Source organism: Convolutriloba macropyga, chromosome 15 (assembly GCF_964194025.1).
Source record: "Convolutriloba macropyga chromosome 15, txConMacr16.3, whole genome shotgun sequence".
NCBI lineage: Eukaryota > Metazoa > Xenacoelomorpha > Acoela > Convolutidae > Convolutriloba > Convolutriloba macropyga.
Genome location: NC_134482.1, coordinates 1,198,186 through 1,214,634, shown reverse-complemented (window position 1 = coordinate 1,214,634; position 16,449 = coordinate 1,198,186). Strand labels below are relative to the sequence as shown.

At 35.0% G+C, this 16,449-nt stretch overlaps 2 protein-coding genes across 2 annotated transcripts in view; both read right to left on the bottom strand.

Annotated features, from left to right (window-relative positions):
- The window catches only part of LOC142354358 (uncharacterized), a 406,219-nt gene that overhangs the window by 381,906 nt on the left and 7,864 nt on the right, over window positions 1-16,449 (bottom strand). The window lies entirely within an intron of this gene.
- LOC142354639 (POU domain, class 6, transcription factor 1-like) lies at window positions 31-9,015 on the bottom strand. The gene is made up of 3 exons (XM_075406975.1): window positions 8,793-9,015; window positions 8,345-8,630; window positions 31-835 (listed from the first exon to the last, which is right to left on the bottom strand). Exons 1-3 carry the CDS (start codon window positions 9,011-9,013, stop codon window positions 404-406), a joined length of 939 nt encoding a protein of 312 aa, XP_075263090.1. The 5' UTR covers window positions 9,014-9,015; the 3' UTR covers window positions 31-403.

The following is a 16,449-nucleotide window of genomic DNA, read 5'->3' as shown; positions in this document are numbered from 1 at the left end:
AACCCTAATTAGATAAAATGTAAATATCAACAAATTGTACATATAGCTTTATTATTGAATTCTTCGTAGCGTGAAAGGTAAAGTTAGCATAATTAGTTATGGTAATTTAATACAATTTTTCTACAAGTAAAAGAGTTTTGTCAAGTTGCGCCGTTGCGGTAAAAGCAACATCTTCATTAGATTCGAATGCTGAAGTTGTTTAACTGAAATTATTTACGATTCCAACGGAAACGTCACTAGTTAAAGCTGTTGGAAAATTGAACAAATGCGCAAATCACAAAAATAGTCGCACTTGCATATCTTAACGCAAACTATCGCCAAAACTCGTTTGACGAGTAAAACTTTTCTGCACATTGATGCAGTCAAGACTATTTCTCCTATCGTCTAATTCGTTACGAACGAGTTAAATTGTTCCTTCTAAAACTTCTTCGATGATTGGCTCGATTTTGTTCCACTTTTTGTCCCATTTGTAAACAGCTTCTTTCCATAAATCGAAGTTGCCTTTCTTCAAGTTCAAACGGCTTTTCTTGCCCATCTTCATACGTTTTGCCGAAAACCACTCACGTAGTCTCTCGCGGTCGGTTAAAACGAACCGGGAAAGAAAATGCAATTCGATTCTGTGTGGGTAAGCGTTGATTTCAAACAACTCGTTAAAAAGCTCCAAATAATGGGACGGGTAAACAGTTCGTTTTCTTGTTAATTCGGGAATTGGCTCTATCGCAATGCTGCTCCAGTCCGTATCCTTCAGATCGTGAAATAACTGCCCTAGCATTTTCAATTGAGACTGTGCTTTTTTCAAACTCAGGTCTCTCTTCTCTAGTTTTGAAATATCGTTCTAAAATGCAAATCTGAATTATAATCACTAATTTTATAAGGTAGGTCTGTATTATAAATTTAAGGTACAGGAAGGAGAAAAAATTCGGATAAAACAAAACCATTCTTAGCAAATTGAAGTTAATTGAATATCCGTTAGTTAACTCATCGATTTTTTTTAATCTACTCCCTTTTAGACATGACTACTGTCAGAATTATTTACTGATAGTAATAGAATGAACCGCAATCGCCTTGCTACTTCAGGATGCGGAAACTAAATCGACAATGATTTGATCACATCAAATGTCAACCATCCTTCTTTCAACAATAAGTACAGAAACATTCTTTCTCGTCTAGTGAGAGAATGTTGCTAAAAGTATTACAAATTGCAAAAAAGACCAACACGAAAGGCAAAAATATATCCTGCTGACTGTAGAATTGGCTAGTGGTTAACGCTGACTTGAACGTTATCAATCTACACACTAAAAACGAAAACTAATAAAAACAGTCGATATCGGTCGAATTACTCTCAAACGACCGGCGAGCAGTAGGTATCGGTTGTAGCCAACTGGGGCCTAGAGATGCATCAAGTGAGTGTGATGTGAGTGCGGGGGGAGGCGTCAAGTGATAGGGTGGGTGTAAGGTTTTGGGAGCGCTGGACGAGGGGGGCGTATCCCGTTTTTGAAAACGAAAAGTCAAAAGAGTCCGACAAAAATCGGTCAAGCAATAAATCGCATAAAAAAGACCATATAACTAATATAATTGCTACAAACTTCCTTTGAGAGCAATTAATAAAACTCAAATTCTCGTTCCTCAAAAACTGGACGCATGACACCGAATCAAAATCACGGCAAAACTAAATGTATCCAGCTGTTACTGAACACAAAAAACATCAAAACAGATTAAACTTTGACTACAATGCTAATTAAGTCTTTCATTAGTTAATAGTTCTTCGGCAAAAAAACTCTAAAAAAAAGCTATCTGCCCAAAAATAATAAGGCCTCCAGTGCTTTTTCTCATTAAAAAAATTAATAAAAACACAAAATTGCGGACGAGAAGACCCAACAAACTTCCTCCGATGCCCTCTGGTCGTCTCTTTAATAGAAAACTTTAGGATTTGAGTTATCAAAACCAATTTAAAATCAATCAAAACCTCAAAATAACTCAATTTGAAAACTTAAGAATTCTCAAAATAAACATACGCGGCAGATAACGGAAATAGCCGCCATTGATAAAATCCCGATTGGGACTGAAAGAACCGAAAAAGGAAAGAATTGATTGATGAAAGGATTTTTTACAAAGTGTGAACCATTTTGATCTCATTTTTTGTTAGAAAAACTCCTGCTACTTATTGAGAGGATACAGGGGTTAGTCTCAATAACGAGAGGGTAACTTAACTTAAAAGAACAAACTTCAAGTAGCGGGCTTCTAAAATTGTTTGGGCTTCATGGGTTTATCCCGTTTCGACTTTTGATTTCGTTTTTTAGCAAGTGCTTTGATCAGAATGAGCAAGGAACGAAAAAGCCTGAAAAAGTCATAAAGATTTCACGTCGGAAAAGCGTCAAACGAGGTAAAGCGAAACAAAATTTTATTCGACGAAGTTAAGGAACATAGCAGTACGAGTCCTGACCTACAATTGGAAGAATTTTCATTTAACAAACAAAAAACTAGACCTAGAATGGACTATGATCTGATTGGGAAAACCGTTTAGAAGACAATCCGATCGAAAAATTGACGAAACGATAAAATTCAAAGAAACTGCCGCAGGTGAACAAAAAACCACTAGTGAGAAAGCGAATTTTTGTTCAAACACCAATTTTCACTCCTCTTAGAAGTTAGAGCGAAACAAATTCACGCCGCAATACCACTAGCCTTTTCACTCCACTCTGATTCGGCGTGACCAAAATCATCACTCCAATTTGACTTCAAAAAACATAACCGACTAAACGTCGGAGGAGTTGCTCCCGAACGACTAGTGGGAAGTCTAATCAATTGCAGCCTGCTTCAGTCGGAGGGGGAGCCTAAATGGGACTAAGAAGTTCAATAGTGGGCTTCAAAAAACCACAAAAGAGTTTAACATAAACCACTATTAAGATTTAAAGTGAAAAATGGCACCGTTTCGAGGCACTTTTCATTTGAATTTTAGTATTATATTAAGCCAACTGAGTTCAGCTGCTTGAAATTGTGATTGAGATCACGCGAAAAGCAATAGTCAAGGGCGTAAAATTCAAAACGGTCAAGCGAAAGTTTTGCATAAAAAAGACACAAGTTTACAATTGCTTCTATACGAGAGCAATTAATCATGAAGTCCCAATGGAGTTTAAATTCTTTAATTGTAAAAAAGCGCAATAGCTTGCTGAGCGCGGCTATTAAACAAAACATAATCCACTAACGTCGCGATAATTCCTCTCATGCAGACGGCGAGCCGTTGGCTTCAATAGTAGCCAGCTGGGGCTTAGGGAAACCAGCATTAGGCGGTTCAGGATTAAGAATCGCCCTTCACGCCGTGAAATTGTCTCAAGCAGTTTCAGTGAATCGCATACTTAAACTATTAAGGCACACAGCTCTAAAAGAGCTGCTCAGCCACCTAAAACCCTACGGGCTTTACCTGTTTATCCCTTTTTGGGGACGAAATGTTTAAAAGGGTCGAACGCAATTTCGATCAAGCGAAAAAACGAATTTAAAAAAGACCACAGGACTTATACAATTGCTACAAATTATGTTTCAGAGATGTTAACCATGTACTACTCTAACCTATTGTAAAACGCCAACAGATTTCAAAATCTTCAGTTAGCGTCTAATAGGGGTGAAAGTCTATCAAGCGCAACTTTTAGTGAAGAGGTCACGAAAAAGGTATTCTAAAGTATCAATTTCTTGTAGACAAAAATGGCTTTCTACTATATCATGCTGCTAATTGAAACATTTATTTATAAACATAAATCGACAAATGTCGGAAGAATTGCTCTTGAACGACAGGCGAGGCAATTTCATTCAGGAGCTGTAGCCTAAACAATTTTTCTTTTTGGGTGCAAAAAAAATTTGCGCCCAACGGGATTCCGAACCATTGCTCTTCCGATCCCTAGGCACCCGCACTACCCACTGCGCTATGAGTCACTTGTTTTAACTATATTGCAACCGATTATATATTAGCAACAAGCTTTACTTCGGAGTGAGAGCAATAGAGATCGCTCACAAATGATGGAAAAAAGCGTAAAAAAGTCACTTGAGAAGTCAAAGAATGTTCTAGAAGAAAAAAGCAAAATCGTCAAGCGAAAAATTTGCATAAAAACAAAAAGACACACACGTTTACAATAATTGCTACGAACTTCGTTCAAGAGCAATTAAAAGTTATTCAAGTATTCAAAAAATCTCACTTTCTGAGCAACGAAATAAAATTTTCCGAAGACGCACGATACAAAAGGAAAACAAGAATTCACAGTAAAAACTACTTTCTTTTAAAATTTTCGCAGATTTCTGACTTGAAAAACACAACAATTCAAATTAAACCATCAGAATTTCAAAATAGCTGGCGAGATTTGAAATGTTACTATTTTGCAATCCATCCAATGAAATCCCAAAACTTTGTTTAATGACGTGGCTTGACCGCTTCATCTCTATTTCTTCCATAACGGGCGCAGTAGTAACGAAAAGATAATCATAGCAATAAATATTTGAAAAAAAAACATTTGAGAGAAAATGAGAAGATTAAAGTGTAAATAGTGATTTAAGATATTCTACAATCATCCATCGAATAGCCCTCGAGAGGAGTTCACTTTGGTTGCAACTATGCTAGCTCAAGCTTAATAGGACCTACCAAATTAAAAGTTGCACTTCAAAGCTTGAAGTTCTGCTTGCTCTTTAGCTCTAGCGAACCGCACACTTAGAGCCTAGTAAGCCTCCCAGACAGGTACACAGATGCTGAACTCCCTGGCGATTAACCAGTTTATCCCTTTTTTGTTCAAAAGTCACATTGCTCAAGTTGCGAACAAAAGCGGCTTTCTAAAACAAAAAAACTATGCATGAAAACAAAACGAGACAGAACACTAAAGTAAAACTTTTTATTACTCTCAAAGTTTCAGGCAGTTGTAACTTGTGCATCTTTTTGCAAAATTTTTGATTGGCGTTTTTTTTCTACAATGTTCCGTCGCTCGCTTGAGTGATTTGACTTTTCGTCGAAAAAGAGATAAACGTTCAGTCTCTGAGCAGATATTTTATAGTCAAAATAGGCCCTAAATGCAAGATTCAGCGGAGCTACTGCGCAAAGCAGCACTTCATGGTGCGTTGTAAAGGACAATTTTTAATTACGGCAGTCATTGACCACCCTCCCCTGTAACTACTCAACTACTCCCCCACCTATGTATTGATGGCCTCGCTATGCTCACGCTAGCTACAACCAAAGCTACCCCATCGTCAGTTTTCCAAGAGAAATTCTTGACAGTTATGTTTTCAACTCTCAATTTAAAATCTATAATCACCATGCGTCAATCTTTTTTCACATTTATCACATATGATGATCCACTTTCAACCTCTGCGAGAAGCTTTTTGATTTTTCCCAACAAGTAAAGAAAAACAACAGATGAAAGTAAAAACTCCTTTTCAGGAATTGAAAACAAAATAATCGGGAATTTCAAATATTCCGGAAAACTTTGAAAAATTTTTTGATGTATTTATGTAAAAAGATTTATTAATGTAAATATATTGTTGTAATGTGATTTTAACTGTAAAAAATTTTTATTTTATCTAATTTCGTAGAATACGGTAGATAGGGTCAATGAAAAGTTTATATACTTTGTAAAAAATTTTATTCGATTGTGAAATCACTTTTAAACCTGACGAACGCAATGTTCAAAAACGTTTGTTTTTCAAAATCAATTCAATTTTTAATTGACAATTCCTTCTCTGCAGCTTTAACCATTGTCAATTCGATCTTCAACGGGCCCTAAAAGTGCGCGAAAGAAAAAAATAGCAATTTTCTTAAAGGTTACAGACAAGATGATTCATATTTTAGTAGCCAGCTGACTCCATCACGCGGTAGTCTGTTCAATACTCGGATAAACTGAATAAAATCATTAATGCAGTCAGTTTGAGGCTCGTAATGGAAAAAGCGCCAACCTAGCCGTAAAAACTGAAACATCAATAGCAGTTTGCATCAACTAATGAAACAGGGAAACAAGCAAAAAGATTTATCACACGCTCAGGACAACTGAATCGCAACTGGCCAGGATTTATGGCCTTGCTAAAGTATATAAAAACGGTACTCGGCTTCGGCCCTTTCTGTCAATACCCGGTAGCTATCTCAAATGCTACCACGGCCGCTTTAGAGGCTACCAATCTGGAGGAAGATGAGCCAACAGTATCTCTCCATGTTAAAATCTTGTACACCAAATTACCGGTTGAGAAAATTGAAATTGCGCTTAAAGAAGTGTACTCCAGTGACGAGGGTCCTGAGATTCCGAGGTCAGCTATGAAGAGCTTTTTGAGAGTAGCCGCAACGAATGTTCACATTAAGTGTAAAAAAATGTGTTACACTCAATCTGACGGTTTAGCCATGGGTGCTTCACTGGCGGTAATTCTGGCAAATTTGTGGATGAAATCTTTTGAGAAATCCTTGCAGAGACCAAATGAGGGAAGGGAGAACAAAATTCCTGACATGAAGGGAATGTGCACTGATTGTAAACGAATTGTTAGGTTCCGAGGGAAAGGAGTCGAGAGCGAATCATGTAAAACTGGTTTCATGAAAAAAAGCCAAGGTATTACTGACACGAACTATAAAAACATGACTGAAATTGTATGGATCTGTTCCCGTTGTGCAGAAAAAAGTACAACGGATGACACATGAATTAAAAGTATTCGAGAGGTATGTGGACGACATAGTGTTCACTATTATAGTGAACCCTCAAGTACTTGAGTATGCGAATTCGCTTCACAAACTTAAAATTCACTCTCGAGACACCCAACGCGGATGGAAACCTGGCGTTCCTAGATCTGAACATAAACGTAAACGATGAAAGACAAATTAGCTGTCATTGGTATCAGAAATCTACTTATACTGGCATAACCTTAAATTTCAGTAGCTGTGCACGTTACAACATAAGAAAACTGTGATTCAAAGGACTGTACATATGATTTTCAATGCAACCAGTGATCGCCAATCTTTTGGTGGAGCCCCTAAGAAAAATCAGGAGATCTGGGGACTGAAAATCAGAATCTAATTGAGTGGTCTTCCAGTATTGTTAACGAGACGTTGGGTAACATAGTTAGAAATGAAAAGGTTACAGCAAAACCCCCTAAAAATGAAAACCATCTCAAAACAGTTAAAAGTCTCAACATAAAGGAGCTTAAACTAAAGTTTTTTGTGCAATACAGAGGAATCATCACTCAAACGTTTGCGAGTACACTGAAAAAAAAATGTGTGATATTAAATCATTTTCACAACAAGAAAAATAAGAACTTGCTTGCCCACTATAACATCATCTTTTAACAAAAATATGAAATCGAATGTGGTTTATAAAGTAACAAGTAATGGATGCAATTTCATGTATGTCGGCCAAACCAGCTGACATGTTACCACTAGAATTTTGAAACATCAAAAGATTCCACTGTGGGACAATATCTCGTTGAATGTTGTGGTAGAGCGCATATTATTGAATGGGACATTCTCGATGCATGTCGCGGGGTTGAAAAACTAATGACAATAGAAGCAATCCAAATCAAAAAGCCGAAACAGCAACTAAAAACCCGCAACTTAAACTGGGGCGGGAACTGACATTGAAGTATTAGTTCAAATGTAAAAACATTTGACTTTTGAAATTCAAAATTTATGCCGATACATGTTAATTCAGAATTTTGTCGACCCCCAACAAGTTAAGGAACACAAGAGTTAGGAATGAAAGTAAAAGCTCCTTTTCAGGAGTTGAAAACAAAATAACCGGGATTTTCAATTGAAATTTTTCTATGTATTAAATGTAAATGAAAAGTTTTAAATGTGATTTTAACTGTAAATAATTTCAAAAATTTGTTGTTATTTTAACTCAATTCGTAGAACTCGATAGAAAGAGTCAGTGAAAAGTTTATATACTTTGTAAAACTTTTTCGATTGTGAAAACTAAACCTATTAATGTAAACCTGACGATGTAAACCTGATGATGAATGCAATGTTCGAAAACGTTCTTTCTTTAAAACCAATTTAATTTTAATTGACATTTCCTTCTTCGCAGCTTTTTGGTTTTGACTACTGTCAGAATTCACGTGTGTTTGCATTATCAATATGCATATTTGTATCGATTCTCGCAGTAGTCAAAAACAAAGGTTATCATATGCAAAAAAAATATACAAGCAATTATTTGAAAATGACTGCAATAACTGCTTCAAACTTTGTTCGCGAGCAATAAATCCATGAAATACAAAGGGAGCACCCCAACTTTTACTATGGTTCTAATGGAAGCCTGGACAAAGAGACGCCAACGCACTAACGCACCGGCAAATAGAGCTGAATTGAAAAGTACTCTTGAAACACAAATAAATTCCTAACCTGTTGAAGACTAACTCCGTAGTTTGTGGCCAAATATTCACTGAATTGTGATTGTGTCAAATTCAGAATGACTCTTGCCTTCATCAACCTTGAAATTTGGACCTCAACTTCTTGTAAGCAGCTCGCCATTTCATAGTCATGTTGAAAGTTGCACACGTCACCCACTTTAGGATAAATTTTGGGTTTTGAGACTCTAGGATTGAAACTCTTCTTTTCAATTCTCGTAATTAATTGGAATTCCGTCAAAGGTTTCACAGGCCTAAGATTTTTTAGGATCCGAGTGGCCCTGAAAAAGATTAGCTTAAGACAGATCATTCTATTAGCGTAATTTGGAGAGAAGGAGAGACTGATTATCATTTGTATAGATTGATATCTACTTTGCCCCTTTATAGTAGTAAAATGACCAACCTCGCTAAAAACTTAAGACCAGAAACTTTAATAAACCTACTTGATTTCATTTTGTAATTTTCTATCTGCATTCATTAGGGAATAGGAATGTTCATCTTGGCTAGCAACTACTGAAACCTCGTCGTAATCATGCTCAAACACATGAGGTTTGGGTTGCACTATTACGTTATCAGACTTCGTTGACTGAATATCGGTATCCGGATACTTTGAACGCAAAGGCTGAAGAAATGACGAGATAGGCTTCAAGTTGAACTGTGTCATTGCAAGCTGAAAAAAAATAAATTTTTTATCAATACAAGAGTAATTTATACTGAAGAAAGAAAAGATGCTTGAATTTGCCTATTTGTATAAATAAATACAAGCAGAGCCATTTTTAACCAAAAAACGTGCTAAAATGTCAGTTAATAAACACAAAACAGAGACTGACTTCTCGGCTTGTCAAATCGAAAATTTTTCGAGGTTACTTCTCAAATGTTGGAGGATTATCTAAACTATAGTCGAAAGAATCTTTTACAAATTTTGTGATGTTTATAGTCGATGAGACTGAGAGATTGTTCCATTTAGTGGCAAAAAGAACAGGGAGATAGTCCCCGCGCCCGACGACACCGAAGAGCCAAATCCCTAATACTACTATTAAAAACATTAATAACTAGATAACCGATGGCCTAGGAAGATGCGCACAGCAATTTCCAGTCTCCTATGAATGCTCGTTTTCTGTTGTTGTTATCAGAAAAAATGTTATCTGATTGAACGTCAGTCAAGTCGCCTAAAATGTTTTTATTGACTAAGTTCTTTTGAAATTTTAAATTTTGATCTGAAATCTGCTACTTTTAGTCCCGAATTTAATTCTCATTCCAAAGACAAGGTCAAAATTTCTCTTATTTTAATTAACGGGGCCAAGTAGTTTAAGTGCGAGCACAAGAGAATCTATGGATCTATTCTGTTGCCCCCCCCCCCGCCAGTGTTTTTTATGATCCCCACTTACAAATTATACGTTATATAATAAAAAGGAAACCATTGAATTCCAAAATGTTACACACCATAAAAGTGTCAACAAAATGGCAATGTACAAAATCCTGAAATACATAAAACAATAAGAATATATTTTACAACGTATGGAATATTAAAATATTAAAAATATATATTGGATATGAAGAAACTAAAAACATTGAAGACTTAAAAAAGGTCCCTCAACAAATCTCTGTATTCCAATGCCTTTGGGTCCTTCAGATATTCCTTGAAATAAATTCTTTCAGAAAACCTTTGCTGTTTTTAGCCTTATCGAGTTTGTCTTTTCATATGGAACTTCATTGTACAATTTCATGTACAAACAGCATCCGTGATTTACCGAGGAATTCGAATTACTTTTCATAGCCTGATAATTTTTCCTTTTCTAGCATTCTGGTTGCAATTGGAAGTTTGCAATACAATGTTGTTGCTAAAAGCTGGTAATTGTTTCCTGATAAATTTCAAGAAAAAAACCATGCATCGATATTTGGGAAGGAACTCAACAGTCATGATTCTACTTTTTATTTTTGAATCAATCGAGCGATCATTCTTTTATCTTTTGAAACACCCTTTTATTCCGCAATTAGGGCGTTTTTCTAAACTCATCATGATATTTTTTCTGATACCAACGAGCATAAGAGATGAGTATTGAAAGTGAATTAAAACAAGCGTGTTCAATAGTATTACTCTAGTTTTTATAGGAAAACAGTTACTTATGTTTTTCAAGATTTTGTTGCTGCACGCCATTCTGGATAGTACTCTTTTGATCTCTTCTTGTTTAATTTGTTGTCTATTATTATTCCTAGATATCTTAAGAACAACGATTCTCCTATGTTCATGCCGTTAACTTAAGCTATGGTGGAGTTCGTGCTTTTTTGATGGAGCAAAAACGATAAATTCTGTCTTTATATTGTTCATCATTAATTGATGTGACTGGAAGTAATAACAAAATTATTCAATATTTTTTTCCAAATAACTTCTGGCTACATTTTCATTATTATGAGAAGAATAAAGGAAAGTGTCACCAGCTTGCTGGATTACTTGACAATTGTCATTATCAAGAGCTCTATGAAGATCATTCACACAGATGTTGAGCAATAATGGTCCTAATACTGTGCCTTGTGGCACTCCTCTGTTATGAAAATCCAGTCGGCCTCATTTCTTGAGCAAACTACTTTTTGAGTTCTGTTTTTCAAATAGGATCTAATCAATTGTGCAGATGTTCTGTCGAATCCTAAACATTTCAATTTTTCTTTTAGTATTTCTTGTGAGATTGAGTCAAAAGATTTTGAGAGATCGAGGAATGCTCCAACTGTATTCTTTTTTATCCATTTCCGTTCTTGAAAACCTCCGTACATTGTAGAATGTTCCGTAATGATCACTATTGAAGATGCTCTCCAATCACTATTCAATATGCTCACCTTTCAAGATGCTATTGTAATCGCTCATCTAAATTTTTTTTGTTATATCGAGCAGCAGACCACCTCCACTTGTTTTGTCATGCAATGACAGATTTCTATCTTTTCTGAAACATTGGAAATTTTCACTGCGTAATAGTTAGGAATTTATTTCTATCCAGAAAAACTTTTTGGGTTTATCATTCCTCACAAAACAAGATCTCTATGGTGCAAGGACATTTATTGCTTGCTCGACTATGATACAAAATTGAAGCATCATTTTTTTAGCATTTTGTGACATCCAAAAAAGACTCCAATCTGAATTCCAAATATACTCCTGGAGTTTGTCCTTAGAAAAGTTCTCTTTGTCGAACGAAGTTTTTTTGATTAGCATTTGTTTCATGACCATTTTTTCTTCTAATATAGCAACTGTTCCGGAATGATCACTGTTCAAGATGCGCTCGGTGACTAAACTATTTTTGAAGTTTTATGCGATGATATAAACAATCAATGCAGTCTTGTGGATAGTCTTTCTTGTCCCGATGTTTTTGATACATCACACAAACTCGTACGGAATAAATAGCGTTTCTAATTTTCGTTTTTCATTCTTTCAAAAAAATCAATATTGTTATCGCCCATCAAATTTATTCGTTTGTTATATAGAGCAGCTGACCATCTCCATTTGTTTGCCATCAAATGAACGATTCCTATCTTTTCTGAAACATTGGAAATTTTCGCTGCGTAATAGTTAGGAATTTATTTCTACCCAGAAAAACTTTCGGTTTATCATTCCTCGCAAAATAAGATTTCAATGGTGCATGCATATTTTTTGCTTTCTCGACTATGATACAAAATTGGAATTTTTTTGTTAGCTTATTGTGACATCCAGAAAAGACTCCAATCTGAATTCCGAATATATTCCTGGAGTTTTTCGTTAGAATAATTCTTTTTGTCGAAGAAAAATTTTCTTATCGGCATTTGTTACATGGTCATTTTTTCTTCTAAAAATAGCGACTGTTCCGTAATGATCAATATTCACGATGCTCTCCGATCACTATTCAAGATGCTCACTATTCAAGATGCTATTGTAATTACCCATCAAATTATCCGTTTGTTATATAGAGCAACAGAACACCTCCACTTGTTTTGTCATGTAATGCGCCTAGGGGTCATAAAAAATTTTTGCTCACTGAACTGGGGGTCTGAAACAGAATAGATCCGCATCTACTAATGTTTCCGAAGTTTTTGCTGGCAGATAACTCCTTATTATTGCAGATCTTTTAATCCAAATAGCGATTTTTTGCTATATATATTTTCATTTGATTCATAACAACTTTATTATCTATTATCGGGATAAAAAAAACAGGCAATGATAGTCACATTGTAGTAGTAGGGATTTGGCCCTTCGGTGTTGTCAGGCATGGGACTGTGTCACGTTCTTCTGTCCATGTCTGCTGTTTAATTTTCCACGTATTGCTGACCAGTTCGTTTTAACTCGTTTCAAAAAAATGCCACAGAAAATTGAGTAGTCAACTTTTGGAATCCACAGCAGTTCCAACGTGTAAACTCTGTGGAAGTCCTTTCACAAGAGCACAAGTTCTAAAAAGCTTTGCTAGCAAATTTCAAGGCGTGATTTTGAATGGTCGAGTTTCAATTCGATGTCACTCCGTAATGAACGTGCGGTGGTCCTCAGGCAGGCAAATTGGTCAATGTTAAAATTGAAATGACCCGTTAAAGTTTTTGAATGCAAAGTAAATTTTGAAATTGTAGATATAAAGAAAGCGGTAAGATAGGACTGCAACAGAAAAAGTCCTTTATAATTGTTACTGCTCTTGTTGTTGATCCATTTCAAAATCTTTTTCTGAATAATTTTTGAGTTCTTTTGAGTTTGTTACATTAGCAAACCAACAAACTCTTCCGTATAACAAAACCGGCACTACCATAGATTTTTACAAATTTAATTTACCTGACGAAATTAGTGGTCGTGAGCTTTTCTTAACATGAAATGAATTCTAAGCCCTTTGTTCTAGAACTTTTTTTTGTGGATTTCCCCACTTAAGATTGTTTGTTACATAAACTCCTAAATCTTTCAATATGTGTACTTTTTCGATCAAGGTTACAGAATAAGTAAAATGGAGCATGGAAATACACATTGAGATATGAGAGCATTTCTCAACGTTTCGGTGAAGTTTGTGTTGTTCATTCCATCTCATCACCCTATTAAGAGCCATTTAAAGAATAAAGCTGGTCTTACTAACTGATATCAATTTAGAGTCATCGGCACAGAAGAGAGGAATAACAGCTCTGCAAGTTTCTGGTGAATCGTTGTCGTAGATTACAAAGAAGAGAGATGCCAGAAGTGATCCTTGCGGAACTCCACTTGTAGCGTTAACGCTTTCAGAAAAATGACCGTTGATTCTAAGTCTTTGCCTCCTTCCGATAAAGTAAGATTGAAGTAATTTGATAATTTTCCCGCGGACACCGAGATTAATTAAATTTGTTCAAAGTTTACCGTGATCGACCTTATCAAAAGCTTTCTCATAGTCGGTATAGATTATGTCAGTATTTCCTTTTGAATCAATTGATTTATAGATAGATTCTAGGTAAACCGAAAATTAACCGAAGCAAGAGATAATTTTTCAAAATTCATATTGGGCTTGGTGGAATATTGGTTCTAAATGGCGCTAAAGACATATAAACAAACAACTTTCCAAAAATTTTAGATGCAATTGTCAGAAGAGAAACCTGCCTATATTTCTCTAAATCAGACTTACAATTTTTTTCTTAGTTGGGAACGACTACTGAGTTTTCCCAGCTACCTGGAAAAACACTGTATTATTTTGTTGAAAATTTAGTTTCAGAATTGAGGCTCCGTTTTACTTTTTATTGCGACCAGAGCCTTGTGCACAAAAAATTTATCGAAATCGTTGATAATCATCGGTCAAGAAGTTTTCCATAAAACTTAATTCCGACGGACTGAAGCTAATTTTCTCAATCTTTTAGAATTGAAAAAGCATTTTCATAGGTCTACTCATTATTTATTGTCTACTTAATTACAAAAGGAATTGGTCTATAAGTGTTAAGCATCATTAGTTGATAACTTTGTTCTGAATCAATTCGTAAAACTAATTTTTTATTTTCTATAGCCAAAAAGCTTCAAAAATTTTAGAAGAAGCGTTAGTCAATCATATCAGTCTGTATTCAAACAAACAGTCCTTTTTTGTCTTGATTTGTCATTTGTTTCTTTGGATTGAATTCCCAATATAGTAGAGAGCATGCACGCCGCATTAATTGTTTTTAAAAAATGGCCTGGAAGTTGAGGTATCAGGGTTAACAGAAAAAAAATCTCCATTATAATAACCCAGGTTGATAGGAAAATTAAAGATGCGGTCTCTATATTTGTTGTCAATAATCTTATCAAAAAATTATATCCATAAAGCTGGAATATTTGTGAAGACCTGAGAGGAATCTCTATCATTTAGAAATTTCTATTTGAGTTTTATGTTTTGAGATTTTTGAGAGAAATTAGAACCTGATCACTATATTATTTGATCAATATGTCCAAAAATTTTTCTATAGTGCTCCAGATTGATTGTAATTTCTTGCTTTGGAACTGTTTTGAAAGATACCTAGATTTTTGACGTGTTTTGAAAGCTAAATTACATTCGAGGTAAATAAATATTTGCTAAACAAAGAGCTGACTGTTTTTGGTTCCTAATTATTTTGCCCTCTATGGGTACATGATTCGCAAAAGAAGTTTTGATTTTATCTAGAAAATGTATTTCGTCTAGAACACTCAGTCACAAGGATTACTCTACATGCCACGATTGCGAGAATAGAAATCGCTTGATTTGGATAGACAATATTTTAATTATTGAACAATATTATTTTTTGAGGCTTTTTTGATTTTGAATAGTTATTTGTAACAATTGCCAGAAGCGATCTATTTAAATTTCTCGTTCAAAAACAGAAGATCCCTCTAAAACGTACCTGTGAGTTTTTGATCTAGTATATACTTGTTTCTAACATTCAGTTTAATTTTATCATTGACAGACTCTGCATTAAGCCATAAGAATCAGAGAAGTTTTTGTCTCAACCATTCCACTGTACTATAGCAAAAATATCCAAAAAGTTGGTGAGTTGGAGTTGCTCGATAGCAAAATTAAAAACAATTGTTGTATTTTGTCAATAGTTCCACTAAATCTTGTAGGTTTCTCTGTGGCCATTAAGCAACCTTTTTCAGCAAATGTTAATTGCTGTTTCTGTGAAACGTTTAGGATACATCGAACCGAATCCAAATCATTAACAGTTGAATGAATGAACGAATTTCTCCGATGCATAATCAAAAGTTTTACAAAACGATCTTACAAAATTTAAAATATAGCACCAAAGTGGAACCTCCAAAGCGAAGTGGCTGCATGGGAGTGCCCTTGGGTCAAAGAGTGAATAATTACTATATAACTCAATAATAAATATAGATTACATGAACAGTCGTTCAGAAACAATTTCATTAATAATTATTGGATTAATTATACGGTCTGTTAATTTCTTAAGCGCAAATCCAGATAAATTAGTTTCAAGGGGCGATATTCCATATTGATATTACAAAAAATTGTACAGATCCGGACGTCCGTACGTGAATTTTTTGAGCAGTACTTTTAATCTTAGTTATTTTAGGTTGAACTGCTGTGTTCGATTTTGTATAACAAAACCTATTATTTCTGTGACAATTTTCAGTTAATATTTGTTAGTTTGACCATAGATCAAAATGTACTTTATGAGCTTTTTTAGGTAAAGTTCGAATATGGATAACACGTTATTTTTCGCAAAATTATCTTTGATGTGTTCACATCGGCCACTATAGTAAATTATCCGTAAATTTTTTTCTGAAGTACGTATAATCAATTCAATTTTTTAAGGTGCATCCATACAGTAACAAAGCATACGACATGATAGGCTGTAAAATTCATTAGCAGTGTCTTAGAAGAATTCAAACACAGCTTTTTTCCGCAAACCATAACGTAATCTAATTGAGCTAATCATTCAAAGCATAAATATTTAACAAGTTGTATTCACAGAATATATTTGTGTCATCTGCCAACACATGCGGATCTAATTGCTCAGGACAGAGAGGCAAACCGCTCATATAAAGACCAAATAACTGTTGTCTAAAAAAGAACCCTGTGGTACGCCAAAAATGATGACCTCTAATCGAGATAGGCCATAGCCTAAATTAACACAAAGGGTTCTGCTTGTCAATTATGATTGAAACCATTCTAATGCAGCTCTTCT